Source organism: Lepidothrix coronata, unplaced genomic scaffold (genome assembly GCF_001604755.1).
Source record: "Lepidothrix coronata isolate B3197 unplaced genomic scaffold, Lepidothrix_coronata-1.0 Scaffold18, whole genome shotgun sequence".
Lineage (NCBI taxonomy): Eukaryota > Metazoa > Chordata > Aves > Passeriformes > Pipridae > Lepidothrix > Lepidothrix coronata.
In genome coordinates, this window is record NW_016690198.1 from 1,162,610 (window position 1) to 1,189,095 (window position 26,486).

General features: G+C 39.9%; 1 protein-coding gene and 1 long non-coding RNA gene across 7 annotated transcripts in view; one reads left to right on the forward strand and one right to left on the reverse strand.

The window, feature by feature from the left end:
* PCSK5 (proprotein convertase subtilisin/kexin type 5) overlaps positions 1-15,322 on the reverse strand; it is a 257,925-nt gene extending 242,603 nt beyond the window's left edge. For 2 of the 5 annotated variants that reach the window (XM_017807261.1, XM_017807266.1), the window contains exon 1: positions 14,424-15,322. In XM_017807261.1, coding sequence (XP_017662750.1) covers positions 14,424-14,621 — 198 coding nt within the window. In that variant the 5' untranslated portion in view covers positions 14,622-15,322. Of the gene's footprint in view, positions 1-14,173; positions 14,243-14,423 lie in introns of those variants that run through there. The other 3 variants (XM_017807263.1, XM_017807264.1, XM_017807267.1) reach the window with 3 other exon arrangements.
* LOC108493645 lies at positions 13,213-26,350 on the forward strand. Of its 2 annotated transcripts, none has more exons than XR_001873554.1 (5): positions 13,213-14,012; positions 22,412-22,505; positions 24,054-24,154; positions 25,517-25,634; positions 26,196-26,350. It is a non-coding gene; the product is annotated as an uncharacterized LOC108493645 (long non-coding RNA). The 2 variants fall into 2 exon arrangements; XR_001873553.1 differs by lacking the exon at positions 13,213-14,012 and adding an exon at positions 14,985-15,090.
* Positions 26,351-26,486: the final 136 nt, after the last annotated feature.

Genomic DNA, 26,486 nt, shown 5'->3' on the forward strand with positions numbered 1-26,486 from the left:
TAAAACAATATTTTAAAAAGTAGCTAAAAATTAATGAACATAAGCTCCTTAATTATTGCGCAGGGAGTGGTAGGGGGCAGGGTTTTATGAATTGCAGGTTTCGTTTTCCAAGAGATATATGAACCTAAAACATTTGGAGGGAAATGGTGAAGGAACCCATTGCTACATCTGTCACATGAAATGTTACCACTCAAGTACAATGATAGGCATTAATAACTGCAACCCCAGTCTCACTGCGAGCTTTGCCTAATGTGGCATTGCAGCAATTGGCAAGTTCATGTCCCTGTCAAATAAAGTAATGCAAGGTTGCTCAGCAACCTCTGATCGTGGGTTTGCAGTTCCAGGGCAACATTACATTTTTTGTGAAAATTCTCAAAAGGAAATCAATTACTGCCTTCATTCCCATTAATCTTTTCTATACTTTCTTTTCAATACAGAGAACAGCATAATGCAAACTGGTAGTTCAAGCCTGATGAGTCATCACCTCATTTCTGCAAGGAAAAAGGAGTGCAACAAAGTGTATATTTATATTATGTTGAACAAACAAAATTAACCTCTGCTGTATTTCGACTGACTTCAATGCAGTAATCAAGCATTTGCAAGTTCAAGCTATAAAAAACATATTCTTTTATCTGCAAAGGAGCTGTTAGACAATATCATAGAATCACAGAATATGTTGAATTGGAAGGGATCCACAAGGATCATTGAGTCCAGCTCTTAGCTCTGCACAGGACAATCCCCAAGCATCGCACCATGTGCTTGAGAGCATTATCCAAATGCTTCTTGAACTCTGTCAGGCTTGGTACTGTGACCACTTCTCTGGGGAGCCAGTTCCAGTATAGTAATATTTTTTTCAGTACACAGCCTCCACAAATGAAGCCATCGAAAAGGAAACAAATACATTTAACATTTTGAGGAGGCCAAACAAATTGCCACTGCTTTCTGAAATCCTTTTTCCTGTTCCTAACTCACTACTCTGTAATTTAAAACATCTAAATGACATATTGCATCATCCGAAATGAGCTTTGTCACTATTTTATTGACTTCCAATCCTATTTCATATTGTATCTCTGAAACACATAAACTGATGAGACAATGAGGGTGGATATTCATGTAGTATCATGAATGTTTATTTAAGTAGCAAACAGAACTGCCATATTCTGTACATAATCAACCACTCCAGAGTCTAAGGATTATTGTTTCTTTGTAATGTTTCTTCACCTGTACTCTCTGATATGTAATTATAATAAAGCATAAGAATGAGAGTTGACAAATTTCTGACAAAACTATTTCATTCATGCAAACAGTATAAATGGTAATTAAAAAATAGGTTTTATTTTTTAACAAAGTTAGAAATACTTTTAAATCTCTATCCAGTTATTTAAACATCAGTATAAAACTAGTAAGCACATTAATAGCAAGAGAATTTGTAACATTCAAAATTACTAATGTGGTGACCTAAACTGGTCACACTGTTTCCAGTGAATATGTATATTGCCAGCAATAAACCTTTTCATGCTGTACTTGGTCTTACAAATCCGAACTCAGCTCTTATTGGTCATAGTAAATACAAGGTTTTCTTTAACTCTTTCTCATGAGACTTGATTTAAGCAATTTCCTCTTCTATCACCAATATAATTTACCAAAGTAATGAAGAAGTGACTCATGGGAATATCTGAGTTATATTCATCTGTGGGGCGTATGTAGGCACTAATTCCAACACGATGAACCTAGATTATACTCCTTCAACTTTGAACTCTAGCAAAGTCTGATATCTTCCACTCTGGACAACATGCTGAACCAAATATAGAGAAGCATGCAACTTGTGCACACGTTACTGACACATTCACCTATCTTATTTGGTTAACGCTAGAGTTGTACAAAAGTTTATACTTTTTTGTGTAAAAGTAAGGTTTGCCAGCATCCTTTATTTATATAAGCGGTCTCCACAACCACATGTAATCCCATTGACTTCGATAAGACAACTGCAGCAACAGCAGTTCACGTAACAGTTTAATACGAAAACAAAAAATTTCTCTTTCACAGGATCTAAAGATACACTAAAAAAAAAAGCAAGTAAGCAAACTAGACCAAAAAAAAAATCCCTAAAATTATTGCATTATGCAGCATTCAACCCTAGTAAGAAATAAAGCATCTAGATCATCCTAACTAACAATTAGTGAGTATTTCAAAAGTATTACAGCACACTGAGGGACTGTTAATTCTAGCATAGTCTCATAATCCACTTCAAGTAGCTATTTGCAATCACAACAATAAAAACAAAACAAAAAAGTGTCATTAATTCAGACATACACAGGTGTCTCCTGCTGTACCATTTTTTATAGTGCTGGAAGATTCAATTCAGCTTTCACTGGATTCATTGGAATCTTTCACTGTATTTAATGGGAGCTGCAATGGCAATTTAAGGAAGAAACAACAATTTTTTTTTAAACCCAGACCTCCATGAGGCCTACATTTTAGATTAAGTGTAGTTAATCTAATTAAGCAGTAGCTTAAGTTTCTAAATTACTTCACACTGCAGAGAAAAGCCAATGAGAGCTGATATTCGATTCATAAACTAATGAAAAACAGGTTACAGCTTTCAGACACTATCCATTTCACACATTTAAAGAACATTCCTTGGTGGCCTTCTTGTTTGAACAGCAGAATCTTACAACCCAAGGGCTGAGTGAATGCTTAGCTGTCTAACTCGAAGAATTTTTTTTCTTGGAGAAAGGATCAAAGCTTCTACTGTATATTTGTTTAATACATTGATACTACATATAAAATACCAAAATACTGAAATAGGGAAAAGATGGTCATTAAAAACGATAGCAGTGAATTGGTTAAAACCATGTATTCTTTATAAATGGATTTATATTTCCATTTTGAAACATTCATTTTCAGAGTCCTACAAGATAAGAAACATCAGAAGAACAATACAGATGCCAGTCACTGCCAGAACTATTTACTGTGCAGTTATATGTGTCAGATTAGTATTTATATTTGCCAGGTAAGAAATGGAAATTGCTCAAACTTCACAAGATTGGAATGGTATTTATCTACAAGAAAGCTTTCAAAAGAGCAGTCTGTTGCAACAGGAGAACCATTTATTGATGCCAACACAGTCCATAGCCCTTTTAGGTCACAGAATGGTTAACTCTTATAGCAAGCAATGCTTTGCAACTCTGTTTAAATCCAGTTATCAGTTTTCCCAGGTGAGGGTTTTGTGATCTGTCAGTTGGCCATGCTCATCATACACTGGGATTCATCGGAAGGAATCTGTTGTTCACTGACAATGGAAATTTAAACTACTCTGTGCTGAAGCAAACATATTGCTTTGTCAGACAGGTAGAAAGAAATAATGACAGTAATGTAGTGATGGGCACATGTCAAGACTGTCAAAGAAATCCTAGATATTGCCATACATTTTTTCTCTGGAATGAACTTTTACTTCAACTAGGTATGAATAAAATCCTAATTATGTTGTGCTTTCAATTCATGAAAAGCAAATTACTCCCTTTACAAAGGAGCAAACAGGAAAACTGTGTACAGTATCACAGTTAATACTGTCATGCTAGCTAGGGCTGGAGCTCTTTTGTGGTGGTGATGGGACACATCTGGTCTGTCAGCCTTCCTGATATAATTGGGGTACATGCAAATGCATTTCTAATATCCTTACTAAGAGACTATTGAGATTTTCATAAACTGCTACTTCATAAAGTATAATACTTCAAAAGTGGAAAAAGCTAATGTGAGCTGTAAGGCCACTTTGTGGGTATCTGCATTGGTTGCACTCTACACCCAGCTGATAAAACTACCAGTGGCTCAGGGTGGAGCTTGGCTGCTCAAGAAAAAGGAGTTTATTCTGCAGTTCAGTCATACAGGGAAGGGGCACTTACTAATTTCCAAGAGAGGTAGGGGAACTTTGCCAGCTTAAAGCCCTCCCATTGCTGTTCATTCCCGCTTGGCTCACTGGAGCACAGCATACTCACAAAAGCATTGAACTTTTTTCAACGTTTAGTGCATGATTTGTTTGCTTCAGTTCAGCTCAGATCAATTACTGAAGATACGATACTTGATGTTCTGCAGCTCAGAATGTGGAAGGAATAAGGACAGAGTAGCTGAATAAAAACACTCAGTGAATTAAAGTAATTGAAAATCTCTCATTTAAAAAACATTTTTCATATTTCAAAATGTAACAAAAATGTGATGTCAATTTTTAAAACGAGATCTGAAGCACTACAGACTTCCTAGTCACTACTAGACAAATGAGTAGAAATTAAGAAATAAGATAATTAATGTCACTTGGATAAAAAATCACCACTTATATAGTTAATAATAATAATAATAATAAACAGAGGAAAATTCTGTCTTACGAATTTATTCATGTTCTTTGAAGAGGTCAAGGAAACAGATAAAGAGAGATAAATAGATACACTCTGGTTGAACTTTCAAAAGGCTTTTGACAAGGGCATTCACCAACAGGTTTTAAGAATTTAAGAACTCATTGCACAAGGTCTTTGCAGAAGTAAGCAATCAAAAGACTGAAAACAAAGCTTAGGAATAATTATTTATTGATTTATTTATTAAATAGCGATTAGCTTTTTGCAATGGGTGGAGGGCCCTGATAGAGTTCTGCTGGGTACCACTGCAGAACCTCTTTCGGGACCTACACTATTTCATTATAAAAAGTATGCATGGAGAACAGAGGGAGAAATGAGGTGTAGATGTCAGCCACGACAGATCTAAAGGCTGCAGCTGACTGTGCATGCGCTATAGAAGGTCCCTGTAAAACTGAGTCACAACAATAAAACGGTAAATGAAATCCAATATAGGCAAAGGTGGATCAACTGATGTACAAACCTAGCTTCACACTAACTATTTTGAGCTGCCCAGTACCATTAAGAAGTGACAATCTCAGGGTTATGGCAGACTAATCCACGAAAACTCAGCTTGATAGAAGTCCCAGCAACAAATTATATACTAGACATCAGCTGAAGTATGAAGAATAAAGCAGAGAACATGGCACTATGAGAAAAACGCAAGGCTCTAGTCCCCTCTATTCAAAGAAGACATAATAGACCTGAAGAAGTTTTCAAGTGGCAGAAGAAAGATAGACAAAGATATAGTACAACTTCTGTATGAAGAATAGCTAAGTATTACAATACAATATATAGAATACAAGTTAGAGGAAAATATTTGAAATCTAAAAACCTATACAAGAATGGACAAAAATCATCTTTCACCATCTCTTTCTAACATCCAACAAAGTTAGTAAGCAACAAATGAAAGAGAGATGGTTCTCCACATAGTGAAGTAGCAAACTTTAAAATCCTTGCCACACAAAATTGTGGATGCCGAAAGATTACTTTTAGTTCAAAGACAGAACAAGAACCTGGACAAAAAAGACACTGCGAACTTCTAAGTATGCAGAAACCATATCCTGCTCATGCAGGCTCCTCACCTGAAAACAGCTGAAGAGTGTTAGGTAGAAGCATCGGATGCTTGTTCTGTTCATCCTCTCCCACGGAGGGTAATTTAAAACCACTGCCTGTTCCTATGGCAGTGGTGTCTAGATGGATCTTCTAACTGACTCAGAACGACCTTGCATCCTTAAAAGTCTATTTGAAAAAAGGCTTCTAATGTGAACAAAAATGTTACAGGATCTATTTCTCTATGTCCTAGATGTTATACTACTGGCTTTAGAGGTGTGACACAGTGTGTGTTTTCTTTCCTGTTTGTTTTTAAGACATCAGGTTACTGTGTCAATATGTTCTACAAAGAAAGACTCAATAAAAGAAAAAAATGTTCTCTGGGTTTATCCAGAGGGCAGGCTACATATTACCATTGATTAAGCGACATATTTCTAAAAGGAGAATATTATTCGATTTTAGGCTTGAATTTTAGCCACATAGCACTACTCTGCAACACTTTCATTGCCTGCTAAGCACTCTTATATAAAACCCAGTGGTTTTGTTATAGTTTGAATAAAGAATATAGCACAGTTTTTAACTATGACTTGCAGCATCTATATAACTTCAATTTGGCCCCAGAACGCAAACCTAAGTGATGCCTGTTCCCTGTTGGCACAGAAACATCCTAAAAACAAAAAACAAACAAAGAGGAGACAAAATGTAATTTGACCAAAATGAGGCTCCTGTTGATGGCTATCCCTTACTTAGAAACAAGCCATCCCCCTGGAAGCAGATTCTTTCTATATGGGAGAGTCTGTGCTGAGAATTTTTTCTTTCCTGATTTGTTTAAAACTGTGTATTCCATGATCTTGCCTGGTTAACATGGTTTTTACAATCTCACCTCCATCATACACCATCTTGTAATCCACAAGAACTTCCACAACAAGCTATTCTGCCAGGACTTCATGCTGTAGCTCTGATACTCTTCTGGACTTGCCAATGTTTCATTCCAAACAGTTTTTCATTCTGCAAATATCAGTCAAATTGGGTCCAGCATGTTGCCAAAGAAACGTTTACTGTCGTAAGGTATAAATCTTCGGCAAGCAGGATTCTGTTTGATATTTTTTCCTGTGTTTGGCAGGTGACAAAGAGCACCACAGTTCCTCACTAGGGGACCACGTGATATACTCAGATCCATGGTTGACATGTATCTCCACTTTGTGGAGATTCATTTACAATTCATTATTTCGAGGGGAAGAGGAAGATATACTGGTCAATCACAGAACACAGCTGCAAAACATGCAACTATGATATTGGAAATATCTTGCCTGAGAAAGAGAGTTATTTATGGCATTGTACAAAGCAGTGGGGAGACTGTATACAAGCAGGCCATAATTTCTGATCGAGGCAAACAGATGTCAATCAAAACACAGCAACTATGATGACTATAAGAGTGAGAAGTCTATCTTCTAATACGAAACTAAAAGCTACAGAAGCAAAAGTAAAGGCTGGCCCTGCAAATGAAACAGATGAGCCCCTTAAGCACAAGAACAGACATATAATACACTGGCCATGACTAATTCAGTCTGTAAATTGGGGGAAAAAAACCCCACAACACTTTTAAACCTGGTTAATTTCAGACTAGTTTAAAACTGGGGTAAAAATTCTACTTAGGAACACCTTAAGGTATATAATGATCTTGTCCAATCCAATGCTATTGAGATTTTTATATTTATTTTGAGTGGATGCTTTGCAAATTAAAAACTTTATCTATATTCAAGTACCACCTGAGCAATAGTACTTTCCAAATTCCTGAAGCAGAGCACAAAAATAAACTATGGAACAGTAGGTCAAAACTATGTAAGTAAGATTAATATATCTACTTATTACAGCAGGGCAGCAAACAACTGTCTGACTGAGCCCCTCTAGAAACTGTTTTGGTCAACATTTCAACTAGTGACCTGAATGCTGGCATGGAAGATAACATACATGAAGAAGCAGAGATGATATGCAAGCACACTGAGGGACAGGAACAGAATTCAAAACAGACACTGTAAAACAGGTCTGGAAAAGCAGGGCAACATTCAGTAAAGGCATAAGCAAGGTACTAACCTAACAAATATTAACCTACTGGATAAATTCAGGGGGGAGAACAGTGGGCTAGGAATTTAGCAGAACCAATCTGAACCGCAGCAGATCACAGGCTGAACTCAGTCAAGAATGTCATATGGCTGCAGGATAGACAAACGCTGTAATGGGTTATATAAATAGGCGTGCTATCCTGAAGACAGCTGAAGGAATCCTTATGCTGTACTCGGCTGTAATGATCTGGCAGCTATTTGCTCAAAATGAGCATCTCTTAGAAAGACCAGAGTCAAACAGCATGACTGGTCAGTGAAAGTCTGGCTTACATGAAACAAAGGTAAGGACTGAGCATGGATGAAAAAATTATAAAAGTCGGTGACAGGAAGAGGGAAATGCTACAACTTCTCTGATGTTGCTACTCTTTATGTTCATAGAGAAACAAGAAACACAGGCTTTGAACTTCAGAAAGACTAATACAGTTTTGACTTCCCTGGGGCAGCGCATAAGGACCACAGACAGGCGCCGTGGAGCTTCCTTACTGAAGACCTTTGAAAACTGGGCATATATCTGCCAGCAAACATGTGGGCACAGCTGCTTCTCTTTAAGGGCACTGCAATGGACAAACCAATCTGTAATGATGACCCTCCTGCCCTTCACATCTACAGCTATTAGCCATTGTCAGTCAGAGGTTATATCACACCAGACATAACTGATGTCATACCAGACCTATGTATACCAGTATGCATTACTGATTTACCTCGATACGTTTTACAGATTTCTTCTGGTTCTTCCATTTTAACCTAGTCTGGCCCACTTCTTTATGTACTTTGTTTGACAGAAGCAGTTTACACAAATGTTGCCATTTGTAAGTTGGGCTTGCAACTAATTGTTATTCTCAAAAGCATAATTTAGTGTTTTCCTAAGGGTTTTAAATAAAAAAATCATCACATAATTTGTAGCTTGACTACTATGCTGTTAAACAAGATTCTCATCTTTCCTCATTTTGTAACAGCATACAAAGACTACTAGATTGCCTCTATCATCTGAAGCCATTCCTTTTCTTCATCCACCTCCTAAAGAGTAGTACCAAGTTCTGTTCTCTCTCCCTCCTCCCTCTCATTTTTAACTGCAGAGACAAGAGAACTTCTGCTAAGTATGAAGTAATAAGCCATGGAATACCCTTTGTAGTCTCCGGTATGTGTGGGTATACTGGTTCTGTGGCACGTGAGCACTCGGAAAAATTTTGTTTCAGACTTGCATTTTTCAAATATTTTTCTATCTGGTGGTTAATCTCTACCAGTCCCTAAATGTACTTTTTTTTCTGCTATGAGTAAGAGAAAATTCAATTTTCCATGGTGTATCTGCGGAACCCACTATATATATCTGCATGCGCATACAGCTTAGAGTACACCTAACATTAATGCTTTTAATACCATAGTCCTGATACCTGTCTCTTTAATATTCGGGACTTCATTAAAGTTATTACATGTATTAAATTTTAGTAAGAGTATACTCTGTTTCAATGCTGTGACCATCCAGGCTCTTAAGGTGTATGTCTCTTCTATTATCTGCCTATATTATGGGGTAGTTGAACTTTGTACACAGAGGCCTACCATCCTCCCTTTCGGAGACATCCATGTAAAGTGGTGGAGACCATAACAGCAAATTCCTTCCTTTGCTGAAGACAACAGCCTTCGTTTAGGCTTTTTAGCTCAAAATAAGTTTCCTTTTCCCTTAATTGAATGCTTTTTTACTTGTCTTCCAATCTGAATTATTTAGTTTGAAAATTTACTTCAGCCTTCCATCAGGAATACATTTGGAAAATGAAAAACAGCCATTCCTCCCATTTTTTCTGATAAATTGACCTTCTAACACAACATCTTCTCTGTGCCATCACTGGAACCTCAGGTTTAAAATATTTACTAATTCTTCGTGTGATTTGCTAGCATTAAATCTATAAATCCCCAAATAAAAAAAACCACCAAGCAAACCCATAAAACAAACAAACAAGAAAATACCAAAAAACCTCCCACCACAGAATATGTACTGGCAAATCACATCAGCATTTACATTATTTAAAAAACCACATCTGTATATCTAATTGTGACTTCTAGGCCACACGTCAAAATTAGCACACTTAGGTATCTTTTGGCTTATAGTCTGTATTCCTTGAAGGAAGAAAATTGCACGGACAGGGTAGTCTGTCACTTGTCAAGGGCAGGGAGTAAGCTACTAGGTTCTGAAAGAGATCAGAAAAGTAAAACTACTGGAAAAATATTATTAGGAGAGGAAAGATGTGATCTGGAAAAGTGCTAACCCATCCTCAGTCCCTGCCTAGAATTAAGAAAGAAAAAAGGAATAGAAGGATCTGTAGTTTACTCCAGAACTAAATAATGCAGTATTTATCTCCCTTGTTGGAGCCACAGATAAGATATTTTTATCTCTTCCATTATTCAATCACCTTTGGGGTATCAACTGTCTGTTTTTCTTGTGCTCCTGAACCTTCAATTAAAATCTACTGCCTGAACAAGAAACTCCTGGCACTTGATGACAGCAAAGTAGTCACAATATTTAAGCCAATTGTACAACATGCTATACAGACTATATGTTTAATCCTTGATGGCTACTAACAGTGGAAGAAATGTTCCCAAAAGTCAGGGACAGATACTTTGTTCTAAGAGAAAGGTCTGCTTTATGCAGCCACTGCAAGATAGAAAACATGTCCGCAAGGAGCTGCTGGGGGATGCATTATACCCCAAATTGCTGTATCCAGCATGTAACTTAGAACAACTCCTTGGCTGTTTTGCATTATACTTCCTTATTGCAGTCCCAGAGGACTTGCTAGTCCAGACCACTGTCTTAGAAAACCCAAACAAGAAGAACAGATTTTTTTTCACAAGAGAAGGATTTGCTTGCTAGAGAAACTACTAATTGCATTTCAAGGGTAGGCCAGAAAAGCTTGCAATACACTGGGGAAGGGGGGGGGAGGGAAGAGGAAGTCACCCCTATGCATTTACATCCCGATATGACATATGAATGCTATTTTAAAGTCCAGTGAAACACAGGAGACACACCTTACATTGGTAATACAGGAAACAGAAGATAAAGAAGCAGTATGTTGGACCAATTTGTAGGAAACAGGAATCAAAACATATAGCCTAGAAAAACAGAGTAAAAGAGGATTCTTTCTCTGTTATGCTGTGTGCCCTAAAAATTAATGCAAAGCTCCTCTTTTCAATAAACAGAGAAGCTAAAGCTTCAAGTTTCCATAACAAGACACGGAGACCACAGAAGAAGTTTGAGAGCAACAAGAGTTTAGCAGAAGGTGTGAGTAGAAGGAGTTCTCCACTGCTCACCAGCAGGTGATCTCAAGGCCTCTTTTAACACTCCTTTCTGCCATCTGTTTCTGATTGACTTGTCCAGTCATTCAGGTAGCCTTTGCAGCTCCACCATGGCAATAAAAATGGACTTGAAAGGTATTTCAAGACTCAGCTGGATATTCTCCAAATCCCACAAGCATCAAAAAAAAAAAAAGGAAACTTAAATTCCTCCTGTTACCAGGAATGCATTAAGTAACAAAACCTGGAAGAAGGTATGTTGGCCAGTGTTTACAATTCAGAGCCTTCCTGGATCTACTATCTTGTCTCCACTGATCAACTTCGTGTACTTTTCAATAACATTTTTCCACAAATACAAAATTAACAGAATGGCTGGTAAGAGTAAGACCTTCAGAACTCCTCTTTTCCACTATTCCCTTCACCTCTAATCACACAATTAACTGTTGTCAGAATACTCCTGGTTTGCAACTGACTTCCATTTTTATACAGTTTCACTACCTCTTATCTTGAACATCTTAATGAGATTATTTTTCTGGGTAATTTGTACTGAGTTGGTTCTTTGGAACAGCTGTAAGTGGAATTTGGATTTAGCTTTTTACACTTTCTTCTTAGAGATGAGCTTTTAATTTTAATTTAACCAAAAATATTAAACCTACTGTGTAACCCTATGAAAAAATTCCACTTATTGGTTATCTCTTTCAATGTTTTCATATGAGAAAATTCTGCATACTGGTTATCTCTTTCAGTGTTTTCATAGTGTATTCAATTAAGAGAATGTCTTTCAACATCTCACATAAAGAGATTTTAAAACTGCTTGCAATTGTTTCTCAATAATAAACAGTGGGTAGTTGCCCTATTCCCATCTTCTTTCGCACTTTCTCTTTTGTGTCAAATATCTTCCTGCTTTTCCAAATATATGCAAAAAGCCTGTTACAGGCAAGTCTAACTCATCAGTCCAGACTGCCCCTCCCTTTCTCCAAAAGTTACTTTCTCCAAAATCTTACTCTATTTACCCATCTTTACCAAGACATACAGTCTACAAAGAGTGATTGAGAGGCTTTATAGAAAACAATGCACTTTATTTATTTGTTTAAGAAATACAGTTATAGTTATTTTACACAGGCTTTAAACCATATATATTAAAGTGTTAAACTACATATGGTCAGACCACAGCCATTTGGATTATTTTATAAACGCTGAATTCTCAGATTATAAATTCTATCTAGCAACCAGGGCGGTATGATGAAAATTGTACAAGCACTAGCAGGGAATAAAAGAACAAACATTAGACTGACTACCAACATAATAAATGTGCTGTCACGGAAATACCATTTGGAGATAATTTTGCAAGAAGTTATCAGAAATTGAACAATGGCCATGAAAGGAAACCTGTGTAGGACTTTGTGCAAATGCACACCACTTCTTAGTGCATGTAACGGTAGTGGTAAGACATATGTTGGCACAGCACATTGACATCTAGCACCCAGTTACTCCATTCCAAAATACATACAGGAAGTTCTGTGGAATTTCTTCAGATATGCCCACCGTGTGCTTCTTCTTATTAAAGACTAGTTACAGCCAGAAGGTTAGGAGTAACCCATCAGTCTAATTCATGCCATTACGGAAGTTTTCTTTCTCATGTATTCATCATTTAATATTCTTATATCTATCTTTGACTTGCACTCTCCCTACCCGTATAACTAAGTAAAGGTATTGGTTCTCTTTACATCTGTATATTGGCTCTCCTTTTATCTGCATACCCAGTAAAGTATTTTCCAGCTTCTCATTATTTATAGTCTCTATTTTCTCTCATCTGTATACCCAATTAGAAATTTATCCATTATTGATATCTCCTAGTTGTATGCATGGCACTTTCATTGACATATAAGAAACTATTGTGGCTCACTACATTCTTTTCCTAATTCAATGTAAGGTCTGGATATGCAAAGCATAAAAAGGCAGGTTCTGAATTGGCCAACCAGCCTGACAAAATTAAAAACCAGGAAAAGTGCATCCTGCAACCAACTGGGCATATAATGGCCTAGATAGGAATATAGACAAAACACTTTGAGTAAAAGACATGTGTAACACACACACAAAAAAAGTGATCAATGCAAAAAAATTTTGTGCTTGGATTCCTAAAGAGTAGTTTCAAGGTAGTAGTTCAATTTTTACATGAAAGCTTGGTCCCAAATTTTTGTGCATCCAACTGGAAGTAGCACTGCCTGCTCACCTAAGCGCTACAACAGAGAAGTTGGTAGTCATTTTTTCATTAGGTAACTGCATCTTTACACATCGTATTTTGTGCTACCTTAGTGACATTTTCCAGCTTCTCTCATGTAAATTATTTATCTTTACAATAGACTGCACAGCTGTCTTATTCTGGCTTGCAATGATTGGGAACATGTGGGAGATATGCTTCAGACTTTTGAGTCAATGATGCTGGAAGCGGGAATTCATTTTAAAACACAATAATAATCGGGTCTCACTTTGATCTGATTGATATGAAATGCCTGCTGTGTAAATGCAGCTGCATTTTTGTGAATTTCATGTATAAAAGGAAGCCTTCTGTACCTGTAAATGCTCATTTCTAATTTTTCAATTCATGTAGTAAAAACTGTCTAGAAAGAGTGTACTTGGATGTTTACACCCAAGTTGTAAACAACAATGGAGTTGTTTATTTTTTCGGCATTCACCTTGTAAATCCTACACATAACAATTCATATTTTGACGGCAATTGCGAGGGATAACTAGAAAACTGAGTATAAACACCATCCAAAAAAGCAGTGTTAGGACATTTTATACAGAAGTGTGCCTAGTTGAAGCAGGGAGCATTATTCAGTGTGACGGGATCCAGTGTTTACTCACTTGCAGTTTCTAAATCTGCCTGGATCCAAGAATTTTCTGACAGTGTGATGTGTGGATCTAGCGAGCTCAGGTACGGCCCCGGCCCTCTGGTGCGGTCTCCTTCCCCGCGGAACCCCGCCGGCAGCCACACGTCCAGCAGCCGCTCTGGGACACCCTTGCCACCACCTCCTTCCGCACGCCCCGCCAAAGCGGGGGTCGGGACGCCCCCCGCGGCCGCAGCTGCCACGTCCTGGCTGCCGGGGAGACAGAAGGGCACTCGCTGCAGAACGAGCTCCTCTTCTACCGGCGCTTTTCAATTTGCAAGGTGGGGGCAGGAGGGCGCCCGCGGCGGAGCGAAGTTCAGCCGCCGCGAAGGCAGCGCGGCGGCGGGACGCCCCTCGCCTACGGTCTCCCCTTCCCGCCCCGCGCCCCGCTTCACACCTCGCCTCGTAAGAGGAGGCCACAGCCCCAACCCCTTCGGCATACCTGCCTCCGCGCATCACCTCCCGCGGCCCACGCCGGGAGGCCGGGGCGCCGGGCGGCTTCGTGGGCCGCCCCGCGGCGGCGGCGGGGCCTGAGGCGGGGCCGGGGTCGGGCAGCGGCCGCGGGGCTGCCCGTCCCTTGCCCTTGTCCTTGCCCCTGTCCCGGCGGCGCAGGGCGGCGGCAGCGCACCCTGCCGCCCGCCTGCCGGCCACAGCGCCGGCGCCCGCTAGGAAGTAGTTGTGAGTAGGGTTACCTGTCCTATATTGACGTATCCGTATTTGCTCGCTACCCTGTTGGCCTCCGGGAGCCCCCCGGTTATCCGCACAGCCCAGTGGTTGGTGTAGAGGCGCGTCCTGCAGGCGGGCAGCAGGAACCCTAGCACTAGGGCGAGCCGGCAGAGAAGGTCCCCGCCGCCTCCGCCTCCCCAGCAGCAGCGGCGCTTCCAGCCCATCTTCTCCTCCTCAGCACACAACCCCCACAAAACTTCTTCCTTCTTCCGAGACGCTTCTCCTCACCTCCGGGGGGCACCGGCGGCGCGTCCTCCGAAGTTACCCCGAGGAGGAAACTAGGAAGAGCTTGGAGTAGTGCATTGAACCGCCCGGGGGTTAAATGATGAGGGGTTGGGAATAGTGGTTCTGATCAGTGATTGCTGCTGTCTTCTCTTCCCGTCGCTCTCCGGGGTAACTTGCTCGGAAAGCTTCTCTCACAGTTCCTGAGCGCCAGCTTCTCCCTCTATCCCCAGCTATATGGGAAGTCGTCTCTCCGCGGGGAGGAGGGTTCCTTCTCCCTCTCTCCACGTTTCCCTCCGCTCTGACTTCCTTCCCCCTGCCAAGCGGTCTTCAACCTCCTCTCCCGCGTCTGGCTTTTCTTCGCCTGTACTCGCTCCCCAGGACCACTGGGACTCTGGCGGCAGGCGATGTGTGAGTGTTGGCAGCTGAGCGCCTCAGTGCACTCTAGCTCGGCCACCTCCCTCTCCCTTCTCCCCTCCCTCCTCCTTCTCCTCCGCCTCCTCTCCCCGCCCTCTCTCCCGCAGCGCCGAAGGGCAGGGGAAATGGCAGCCGCGTTGGGCCCACGTTGTGCTGGTCTCTGCGCTCCCGGGCCCCGGGCTATAGCTGGCCCCGGGCATCGCTGCCCCCGAGCGCTCTTCCCTCTTCCCCATCGGGCCGGGAGGCTGCCGCCCCGCTGGCGGAGCTGCGGCAGCCGCGGCGAGGTGCGAGGCCTGCAGCAAGGCCTCGTGCCCGGCACCGGCGGCGGCCTCCCGGCCCTGCCCTCGCGGAGTGCCCGGGGCGAGGAGGGGCCGGGGGGAACCCCAGCTGCCCCGATCGGCCAGGTCTGCCCTTCCGGCCCCGGGAGAGTGAGCCTGAGTAGCAGGCAGGACAGGAACAGCCTGTCTGCCGCCCGTCCGGCAGCCACGGGCTGTGTTGTGAGCCCGTCTGTTGGTCTCTCTTTACAGACACCGGACGTTGTCATTTAATGCCGAGCTTTTCCCCACAGCCCATCTGTCCTATGGTCACCCTGTGCAGAAAGAAAAGTGGGTGGCTGCCACTTTGGCAGAGGAGGGGTTGTCCAGACCCAGATGAGGAGGACGGCCTTCCCAGTGCTCCCCTGTTCCTGTCCCCGTGCAGCTGGCCAACAGCTCTGAAAGCTTGCTGGGAACCACTTCCAGCACCAGAGCGCCTGTGGGCCCAGAGAAGATGCAGCTGGTCAGCTGCAGCTGGCCCAGGCACCACCAGTACTGAAGGTATTCCTGCCTGGAGGAAGTGAGAGAAAATTCATGTCCGTCCAGTCAAGCCTGAACTGGACTAAATCGTAGAGCCACAACAGTATCTTCGAGCAACCTGTAGATCTACTTCCTTTTGTTTGAAAGTTAAAATAATTGTCTGTAAAATTCAGTCCAGAAATTCAGACCTGCTCTGAAGATCCATTGCAGGTTTTGAAGGAATTTGGACATGAGAAGTTCTATTGCAATTTAGTAATGTAAATGTTGTGGGATTTTTTTGTCTGAGGAATCTATGGTGTAGGCAAAGTTGACTGACTTTGTGGGCAAAAGTTAGGAAGCTGTCACTCTCTTTTTCACTGAAGAATGAGAAGTTAAATGCTTTACAGAAAGTCATACAGTAACATGGAGTTCCTTTTTTCTTTCACCAAGACCAGTGCACCTACCTTTAAAATTGATGTTTTCCTAATAAAATAGAAATAGTAAAATGCCGAGCCAAAGCCACATTTTCCAATTAAATGATTTTCTGCCTTAAGTTCATTCATTTTCGCCTTATGTACTGGTGTTATACTAGCGACTAATATCTTCCCACATACTTTGATTGTTTTTAAAGGGGAGAAAGGAGGAAAATTCATTCTCTACCTCCCTGTTTGCTTGATATCTTTGAAAATTGATTTACCAGTGATTTGCTCTTCCCTGTTAGTACTTTTCCCTGTAGTTTGTGCTACCATTTGCCTTTCTAGTTCTTTCTCAACCTGAAAATCCCTCTGGCTAATCAGCTCTGGCAGCCTCTGCGCTGTGGTTCATGTCAGCTTTCTAGGACTTTCCTATATTTCACAGATCCATGCTCCAGAGATGTGTTAGGCGCCCCAGGGTCATAATTAAGGAGGAAACCACAGAGGGCATGCGTATAAATTCAAAGAAAGTGACAGCTCAGGTTCCTCCAGGAAAAAGTCCTGCAAGCAGATGTGCTAGCCCCTGAAGACCTTCTGGAACAGAGAATGTTTTAAGAATGGACTGGGGATACATATCATCATTTGGAGTGGGAGAGTCTGGGCCATAACAGATGAAAGTAGGGAGATCTTCAGAGAGTGGAGGTTGTGTCAGGGAGTCATTTAAAGATTGCCTTAGATGGATAGTTTGGAATCCAAGGGAGTATTTGGATTTCCTTAGTTTCAAGAATAACTGTTTTTACTGTTTTTTATAAACAGTGCAGCTAGGTCACTTGACAGCAGCCACTATACGGTCTAATTTGCTGGTACACAGTTCTTTGATCTGCAGTTTTCCATGCTTCAGGCTTGCCTCTGATTTTATGTATTTTAACTTCAAATGCTTTTAAAAAGAATAAAGTTTTGGGGTTTTTTGCTTATTTGGTTTTTTTTTGGTAAAACACTGTTTTTACATATGATCAACTTTATTAGTAGGTTTTTTCTTTAGGAAACACCTGTCTCCTTATCCTTTGAAGCAGGATCCCTGTTTTGAGTACCTCACTGTTCTCATAAAAAGCCACTATGTATGTCCAAATTTTGAGTGAGAGTTTTCACCTGTACGTTAGACACCTTTCTTTTCGCATTCATCAGCCAATACTTTGAGATTGCTCACCCTCACTGGCTCACTGTTCCTAGTGTGTAGACTATAGGGTCTACATACCTAACCCTGTATGCAGTCCACAGCAAAGCATGACTTCTTATTGCTGTTCCCACTTCTTGTTGGTCACTGTGGGAGTGAACATGATAATTGACAGCAGTTTTTAATGATTTTTCTGGGAATGCAGAGGAGAAAAACCTTCTGTCCTGAATGTAGAGGGTGAAAAGGACAGGTGAAAGTACTCAATTGAGATGGAGAATCTGGGGCAGGAGAAAGGAAGAGAAAGAAATTGGGATAGAGGTTTGGTAGAGCAGTCCTCTGTCAAGGTGTGTTCCAACCCAAGCCTCGTTTTCCCTTGGGCAATTTATTGCAATTTATTGTCAGAAACTCAGATATGTTGAAGGAAATAAAGGGCAGGATCCTTTATTTCTCGTCTGTTGGTAGTAAAGAATGAGAATTTGAGTCTGGACCTAGGAATAGATGTGAGTCTGGGCTTTTTGTGATCACTGAAATTGGACTGATGCTGCCTTATTCATATGCTATGTGGATTTTATTTTGATTTTATGAATAAGGCTGCACTGTCCATTTTTCTGTTCTATTTCTCCTGTCGACAGAATGTAACTCTTACCTTTCCATCTTTGATTGTGTTTATTATCTTTTTTTGAAGCAGTGGCTCCCACCTCTTTATAGTTATGACCATACTGGCAGGCATAATTTGAAAAGATGCTAGTGTTTGTTGCAAAGCCATCAGACTCCTTCTGCTTGTACTGATGCCTGTGCCAGCATGCTTGTTTGCCATCTTTCCATTTTGCAAATGTGTCTCTTTGGGCTGAAATCCAAACTGTCATTAAAGTAATTGTAATTTGCATATCTCTTTTTCTTATTTATTTGTTTTATTTTTTATTTCAGAGATCTAGTTGACAATGCAAATAGCTGTACTAACTGTAGTGATAACATACTGTGCACAGCTAGGATGAATGGCTAAGGCATGGAGAGAAAATAAGGAAGGTCGAAGCAGGGAATCTTTTCGATTGACGTTAGTGCCTGACACAGTGTGCTATAACACTGAAGCTTGAGTTCTGTTCAGAACAACAACTGCACATTTTCCATCTCCAACTTCTCATCGGATTGTAAAGTTTCAGTCATAGAATCTCAAATATATGGAAAAACTAAGTTTAAAACCAACATTTATCGTGTTTGGCTATGAATTTTAACTATGGAAATTATCATAGGCCCCTTCGAAGTGATGGTAGAAAGATCTTTTTTTCTGAAATAACTTATCTGAGTGAATACATCCATGTGAAAGAAGTTAAGGTATTATTCACCCAAGTTCACTGGAGTTAACATTCCAGTTAACTTGTTTCTAAATTGTCCCTTGAGCCAGAATTATTGTAGCTACCCTTTTCTATACAGCTGACTCAGCTCTACTCTAAGTATCTATAGGATTTTCCTTTCCTGTTATAGTGTTAGAGAAGCCATCAAATGCTACTATGCTTTTCTCACACCAATATGTTGTTGATGGCATGTGGCTAAAAAGAGTGACCCAGTGGCAAGTGAGAATCCAATGCAATTTCAAAAACGTCATTAAAAAATAGTAGCTAAATGTCCTTACCCAAAGAGAAAAAGTATAATCTCACATCTTCCAGCATGGCCCACCCTCATTTCATGAGCTTTAGTTGGACTGGTTCCATTTGTACCCCAAACCCTCTCAGAGACTACTGCAGACCCTTCACTAGTATTCAGCTTCTTTAGAAGTGCAATTGTTTTCTGAGTTCTGGTTCCCTTATCTTTGTTCAGGTGCTCTATTGTCACAATATGCACATGAAGTAAGTAACTTCATGATGATGGAGTGATCATACTTAATCTTCTATCTTCTCTACCCTGTTGTTGTGAGAGGAAGCAGAAGTCATGTCTTTAATCTGTAAGAAAACCTGAGCACCTTTTCCACAGATAATGAATAGAAGTAGTCGTTTAAGAGCATCCCTTTAGCTTGGGGCTCTCCATTCCTTCCAGTACAATTCCTTTGAATTATATGCCTGCATTCTTTTGCATGGAACTGGTTCAGTGTAATTTATTGGATCTTGAATTGAAAAAGATCTTATTTACTACTTAGCCGATGTCTAACAGAAGATATGACCTGGAAGTGGTGAGTTTATTAATGGGGAAGGAGACTGGAAGAACACCAGCCTATAGTTTAGGAAGTATGGCAGGTTTTTTAATTCTGTATTTCAGACAAGGAAGAGTTTGAGAAGGGGTATTTTAGGACCTACAGCCTCTATGTGTTTGTGTTTGAATAATAAATAATTCTGTTATAATTCTGTCATAATTCTGTCATAATTCTCTCTTTAGAGAGTTCAAGAGCATAGCTGTGGCACATCCTTTTCTCCTAAGATACCATTCACCAGATAACTTGCTCCCGAGTAGTGAAGAAGTCAAACAGTTTACCAAACAGAAGAGTAGGTGGAACTGTATGTGCTCTTCCCTGCTGTAGTATAGTTGAACCAATGCCAAGACTGCAAAAATGGAAGTTCCCATTAATTGTTTATTAGTTTTAAACAAAAATAGAAAGAGATTCAGCTATGTTTGATACATCCTGGCAGATTTTAAGTCTAAAAGGAGATGAAGGGCAGAAACATAGACATCAGTAAGAACGGCCCAGCTACAGACACTGTGAGTGTAAAGTTTCTTTCCAAAGGGATGATGCTGATCCCATAACTCAGAAACTCGCTCTACTGTGCCAATTTGCTAAGGAGGCAATTCTGGTGCTTCTTTTACAATGGATAGAGAAAATGTACATCTTTGCAGATGCCTCTGCACTCTGCCTGCGAAAGAGCGGAGCTGTACTGACAGTTTCTGTCAGAGCCTCTTTAGTGTTCTTTGATTTCATGCAAAGGACAAAACAATCCCTTGATGAAAGCTCTTTCCTTTCCCAATTTTTCTTCTTCATATCATCCTTGTGGATTCCTTCCAACTCAAAATATTCTGTGATATCTTTTTCTTCTTCCCCCCCACCCCCCCATTTCTGTAGTTTATCTCCCTTTCCTATTCTGCTCATCTTTCTGCTGGTGGGATGATTTTTCTCTTTACTCTTTGTCCATCTTATCATTTCTGCTCTTCATTTCCAAGACATCTGTTCTGTACATCCGGCTCTTGGAATGTTATTCTCTGTGCTCTCCTCTGTTTACTATGAAAAACAAGGGCCATTGTAGCTGAAAGTTTTCGTGAATGGGAATGACCATGATGGCATGTAATACAGAATTGCTGAGAAATCCTCCCTAAAGTATAATCTTTTCATGATAGAGAATAACCTGGTGCTCTGTAACTGGTAGTCCATGTTCAAAGTGCATAGTCCTACAGTAAAGGTAACTGTGAATCAGAAGTTACAGCACTGGTTAATCTTCAGCACAGTGATATTTATGTGTAAACCAGCACTGGAAGAATCAACCTGTGAGGGAGAAGAGGGATTTGGATGTGTGCACTCATAAACACTATACTCTTTCTTCACTTCTTGTCAGCCTTAGTTCCTTTTTGTCTCTTCTGTGTTGATTCCTCAGTTGGGTAATTCAGAGCCAAATATTTGTATTTTTAAATTCTTGATGCAGCAGCTGAGCAACTGAAGAGCGAACAGAGCAAATGAGAACAATATACTTGTTAAAAGTCTGACACTTTTCTGTGGCCCTTTGCATTTACACTGCTTTTCTTCATGCTGAAAAATGCGTTTATTCCATTAAACAAATATGAGACAGAGGACCTCTTTAATGTACAGAATGGTAGTTCTGGTAGTTAGCAGTTCCCAAAAACACTGCCAAAATCTTAATTAAAAAGAAAAAAAGCATCTCTGGAGAGCCACCCTGAATGTGATGTTGTTTCCATGTTGCAAAGTGGACCTATTTTTGACAGTTCTTTAGGTCATAGCCTAAACTTGAACGTTCACAATATAAGGAGCGTATGTACAGTTTATAGCTTATCACCACCACCAATATACCAGCTCATTAAGTTCTGAACCTTTCATGAGCATCTCACAAATGCAACAAAATCATGCTTACAGATACGCACACTGTATGACTGTGACATTAAAATGCTAATTTTGAAGCGCTATGCAGCAAATTAACCTTATAATCATCAATTTATTTTCTAAGAATATGGTTTGGACAAGGTCTGTGGGATCCTGAGAGACAGCACCTTAAAATGTTCAATCCATGCTAGCTCTCCCTGAGGGGCAAAAGAAACTGGGCCTTTTGAAGACCTCCTTCTGATCAAGAGATACTTGTACCATCAGAGAGTGAAGTAATACCTTCTGATTTATATGATCAGTTAAAACTTGCCAGCATGGATGGATTTTGGTATACCCTGTGTCACTTACTTCACTTTTTACTTCATCTATCCATCCACCCATGAAGTAAACAAAATCAGAAAAAAATATAATCTTTCCCAGCACTAAAATAATGAATAAGAAATGACGATTTCTAGTGGACATTTAGTAAAAAGTAGAATGAACTAAATCCTCAGTCTTGTTACTTCCAGTGTGGCAGACGAATCCAGCAACATCAATAGACAGTGTCCTGTGCTCACTTGGTCAGTTTTATGTTCTGAGTTGCTTGGTCAGCTCTAGTTCTGGGACAGTTTTCTGGTTAACTATATATCTCACTCTGTTGTCATTAGAAGAAATAATCTAGTTTTACATGAGTATATAGTGAACAGTATCTAGCTCACTGAATCAGAGTGATGTGTTTCCAGCATACTTGTGGGAGGACACTAATTCAGGTCACATAACTACCACACTGACTGACTATCTCTGGAGTGCGTCCAAATGTATTCATTCCTGATTCAGGTTCTTCAGATGCGCAGACACATTTTGTTAACACTACTGTAAGACGGTCTCAGGATGACAAAGATGGTGAAACTATTTCTGAATAATATTGTAACTGTTACTTCAGCTACAGGAAATGATGCTTGAATACTGCTGAAGAGAGAGAAGAAGAATTCCTCCTCCAACAGAACATGCTTTGTTTGGCTCCAGTAATACCACAGGTGAGGATGAAATGGAAAACATAAACAAAGAAAACAATATAACACAACTGCCAAGCTTTTCATCTCTAGTATCACAGAGATGCTGTCTGGATGAGAAGTTAACACATGGAAGCCAGCTGTAGCAACTAAATGTCTCAAGGAAACTTCTTTCTAGATAATGAAATCCATTCACAGGGACTATCACAGAAAGTTGGAGTGACCTGATAAAACTCAGAAGAAATTACCAATTTTATTCTTGGAAAGGCAAGAAAGTGAAACTCAAAGCCTGACTGACTCTAAAAATGATGAAAATGTGACTGTTATTTCAAAAGTTTTATCTCCAGATGTTCAAAGAAGTTTTTTTAAAGATAACATGTTGCATAATATATTGGAAAACCACCTCTAAATGTACATGAAACAAACTAAGCCAAAATCAGAAAAGTTACATTCGGAAATGTAGCTGGACATTCTGGGAAAAACTGCTGAAATCATCTGAGCAGAATTCTGGCTTTATGATGAAATTATTATTAGGAAAACTAGGCTGCTATGCTGCCCCTGGAGCAACCAGGGAAAGCAATTTGAGGAAATGGTGACTAAGAGATATACTCAATTTATACCAAGCGCACCATATAGTACCTCAGTGCAACAGCACAGCTAAATCCCAGACATTTGATGTGTGCTACTGTATTGCTCCTTGCCTCTTTCCTCCTGTGTGCATTAGGAGAAGACCATGAAAATGACAAGGGGTGACTTGAGGTCATCTCATAACCCTGTGAGCCATCTCTCATGCCTATCATGCTTGCCTGTGTGAAACTGTATGTTGCAAACATAACTAAGATTTTCCTTCTCCTGCAGACCCTCTACTTGCTATGACACACTGGAAGCTCCAGGCAACATTATTCATTTTGTTTGTCTGGATATACAGAAGCTGCAAGTAGATGAAGAGCTTCTTGTGGGTTAGGCATGTCAAGTTAAAAGCTTACACTGCCCTTTTCAAACATGTTCGGAAAACTGATGTCCTTCATTGACTGTCAAAGTATCATAAATACTCAAATAATTTGAGGCCTAATTAAAGGCAATATCATTGTTCCATGCATTTCACATGGGCTTTGCTATAGATCAAGTAACCTCAAGATTTAAACGCAAACTTTTAGGAAGTCCTTACTAACATAAGTCTCATTAGTGTCAAACTGCTTGATCAGGGATCTGATTAATAGCCATTTGACATTAATGAGAGACATTGTATTAAAGGCTGTTAAAATCAGTCTCATATACAGATGCAGGCCAAGTTAAGAAAGTCTGTATATGTGTGTGAAATGTATTTATTTACCTGTGAATCCAGTCCTATTTGTGCAGTTGTTTGGCATAGCTTACAGAATAGGAAGATATGGAGACATACAGAAGATAGCTTACAGCTCACCTATAAACTCCATCAATTTTACTGCAAACCTCCTTATTTTTTTCATCCTGCATTATCTTATACTAGTTGCAAATTCTTTCAAAAGACAGATATAGGTCCCCAAGTTGTTAAGATGTAAAATTGTCTATATTATGCATTTCTTACTACAGTCTCAAAAGAAGAATGACCTGTGAAATTTGAACCTCCTTGGATCTGTTTCTTCCAGTAAGACAATACAAAAGGGATGTACTGTGCTGGAGGTTCTTACAATGTGAGTACAGCAGCTCACTGTCAGACCTTTATAATTAGAATATTTATTTCACATTTGGATGTGGATATATCCCTTGTCTGTGAGCTATTCAGGGAGGGGAACAGAGGGGATAAAAGGCTGAATAACATACGCACACATGTAAGATATATTTTTGCAGTCCCAGAACTAACAAATAATAAAACCAATTCTGTTTAACCTCGTAAATATCTTCACCTGACGTCTACAGGCAAAATTCCACATATCTAAAAAGCAAATTTTCAAGGTTTTGCTCTTACTATATTGAAATGTTATCTAAAATATTTTGCAAACTTATGTCTACCATTTGCTGCTAATTGAGTTCTCACATGCAGCCAAGTGGTTCACATGGAAGGTACAATATCTGTGCCATCAGGTTTCCTTTAAGAATATGTTCAGGTATTTTTAAAATTTTGGATACAATTATAAAATGCAACTGATATGCCAACAGTTCATTATCTTCTTACTGCATGATCTTTTTTAGGGTCGGTCAATTGCCTGGCTCCATTTTATTTGTAAGGTTAAAAGATGTCTCAGAGTAACTTACTTAGGAGATGTCTCAGACTAACTTACCTGTTTGTAAAGTATGTGTATGATTTTGAAGCCAGGACATGATACTTTTGTTTGCCTCACAGGTAATTAGATATATTTTCTTAATAGCTATTTTGAAAAAACAGGACTAGAAGACATTGTTGACAAGGCAATAAATAATCATGTTACAGATGACATTCAGTCTCCTAATTTTCCTTTTAGTTAAGTATTTGAGGACAATACTCAGGCTTTTAAATTGGTTTTGTGGTTTGGTTTTGTTGGTTTGATTTTGGTTTGGGTTTGCTTTTGTTTGTTTGTTGGTTGGTTGGTTGGTTGGTTTTTTTGTGGGTTTTTTTGATTTTTTTTGAGGGGGGAGGTTGTTGGTTTGGTTTGGTTTGGTTTGGTTTGGGTTTGTTGTTGTTGTTGTTTTTGAGGAAGGAGGCCTCTAGAACCAGAACTATGCTTGTAACTATACCTTGTAGGACAGTGGGTTTTTTAATTTGTTAACACTGCTCTTCAAAGATCTGGATCTCACATGTATAGAACTATCTAGTGTGACTGGGGATATATTTTTTGAAAGGTGCTCTATAAGCTCATATTGTGCTGTATGTCTTAATTACTGACTTGCTTTTTTTTTCTCTTAATGAGACAGGGGCTAAATAAACAGGTGCCTGAGACATCCAGGCTGCTTTACAATGCAGGCTACTTTATATTTGCTAATTTTTTTTTTGTGTTGCTTCCCTTCTATTCATAGTTTGGTTTAGTTAGCCACTCTAAACCACTTCACAGAGAACAGGGGTTTATCACTGTTTGCAGAGTGTGCCATCCCCTTCCTGTCTGGGAAGCAGAAAGAGAGCATGGGGTGCTGTTGTGATGATGACCTTTGGCAAGCTGAGATGCAAGGCACCCCGTAGGAATTTCCTCCAGCTCAAAGGTATTTAACAAATTATCCAGTTCCATGGTGGGACCTAGTCAGTAGGTGGTCTACTTGAGTGTCTGTCTGTCTTTCCTTATCCTCCTCTTTAGCTTAGAGAAGCTGCAGTAAGAGGGGAAAAAAAAAGGAAAAAGAAAAACAAAACAAAAACCAGCTATTAAACTGAAAAGACGTGATCTGCATAATTGTTCTAATTGCAGCTAGTTCTGTGATGAATAGAACTGATGTCAAGTTCAACAACGACTTAGGAGAAAAAATATCTCAAAGTCCTTTACTATAACATGAAAGACGAAACTCTTATGATCATTGCCGTTCAGTTTAAAGAGCCAGTGACTAATTAAGGGGGAGGGGAAACAGTCCCATTGTTTAATTACTGAAGAAAGGATTAAATTGGCAGGTATAAATAAACAAAATTAAACTATGCACCTCTCTGGCCTTTCAGACTTGCACAAATTGGTATGAGAGTCATGCAGGAGAGGTAATTGTCAGTAGGGATTTTTAACATAATTGTAGCAAACATTGCATCAAACATAGGCTACTCCAAAACTTCTGCTATCTCAGGATTCCCAAAGAAACAAAGAAGGAAACTCACATGACTATTGTCAGAAGCACAGTGTCATCTACAGACCTGAAGGCACTGTTTAGAGAAAGGAAAGCTACCCAGCCCTGACTGCGGCACTTACTGTGGCCTTGCACAGGACACTCCATGTCTTTATCCTGATTTCCTTATCTTTAAAATGGGATAATAAAACATACTTACCTGTTCAATTCTTGTGTTGTGAAATTTTGTGTCTGGATAATGCGCTTGCTGTAGAGGAGCAAAAGATTTATATGCCTGGTTTAAAATCTGTT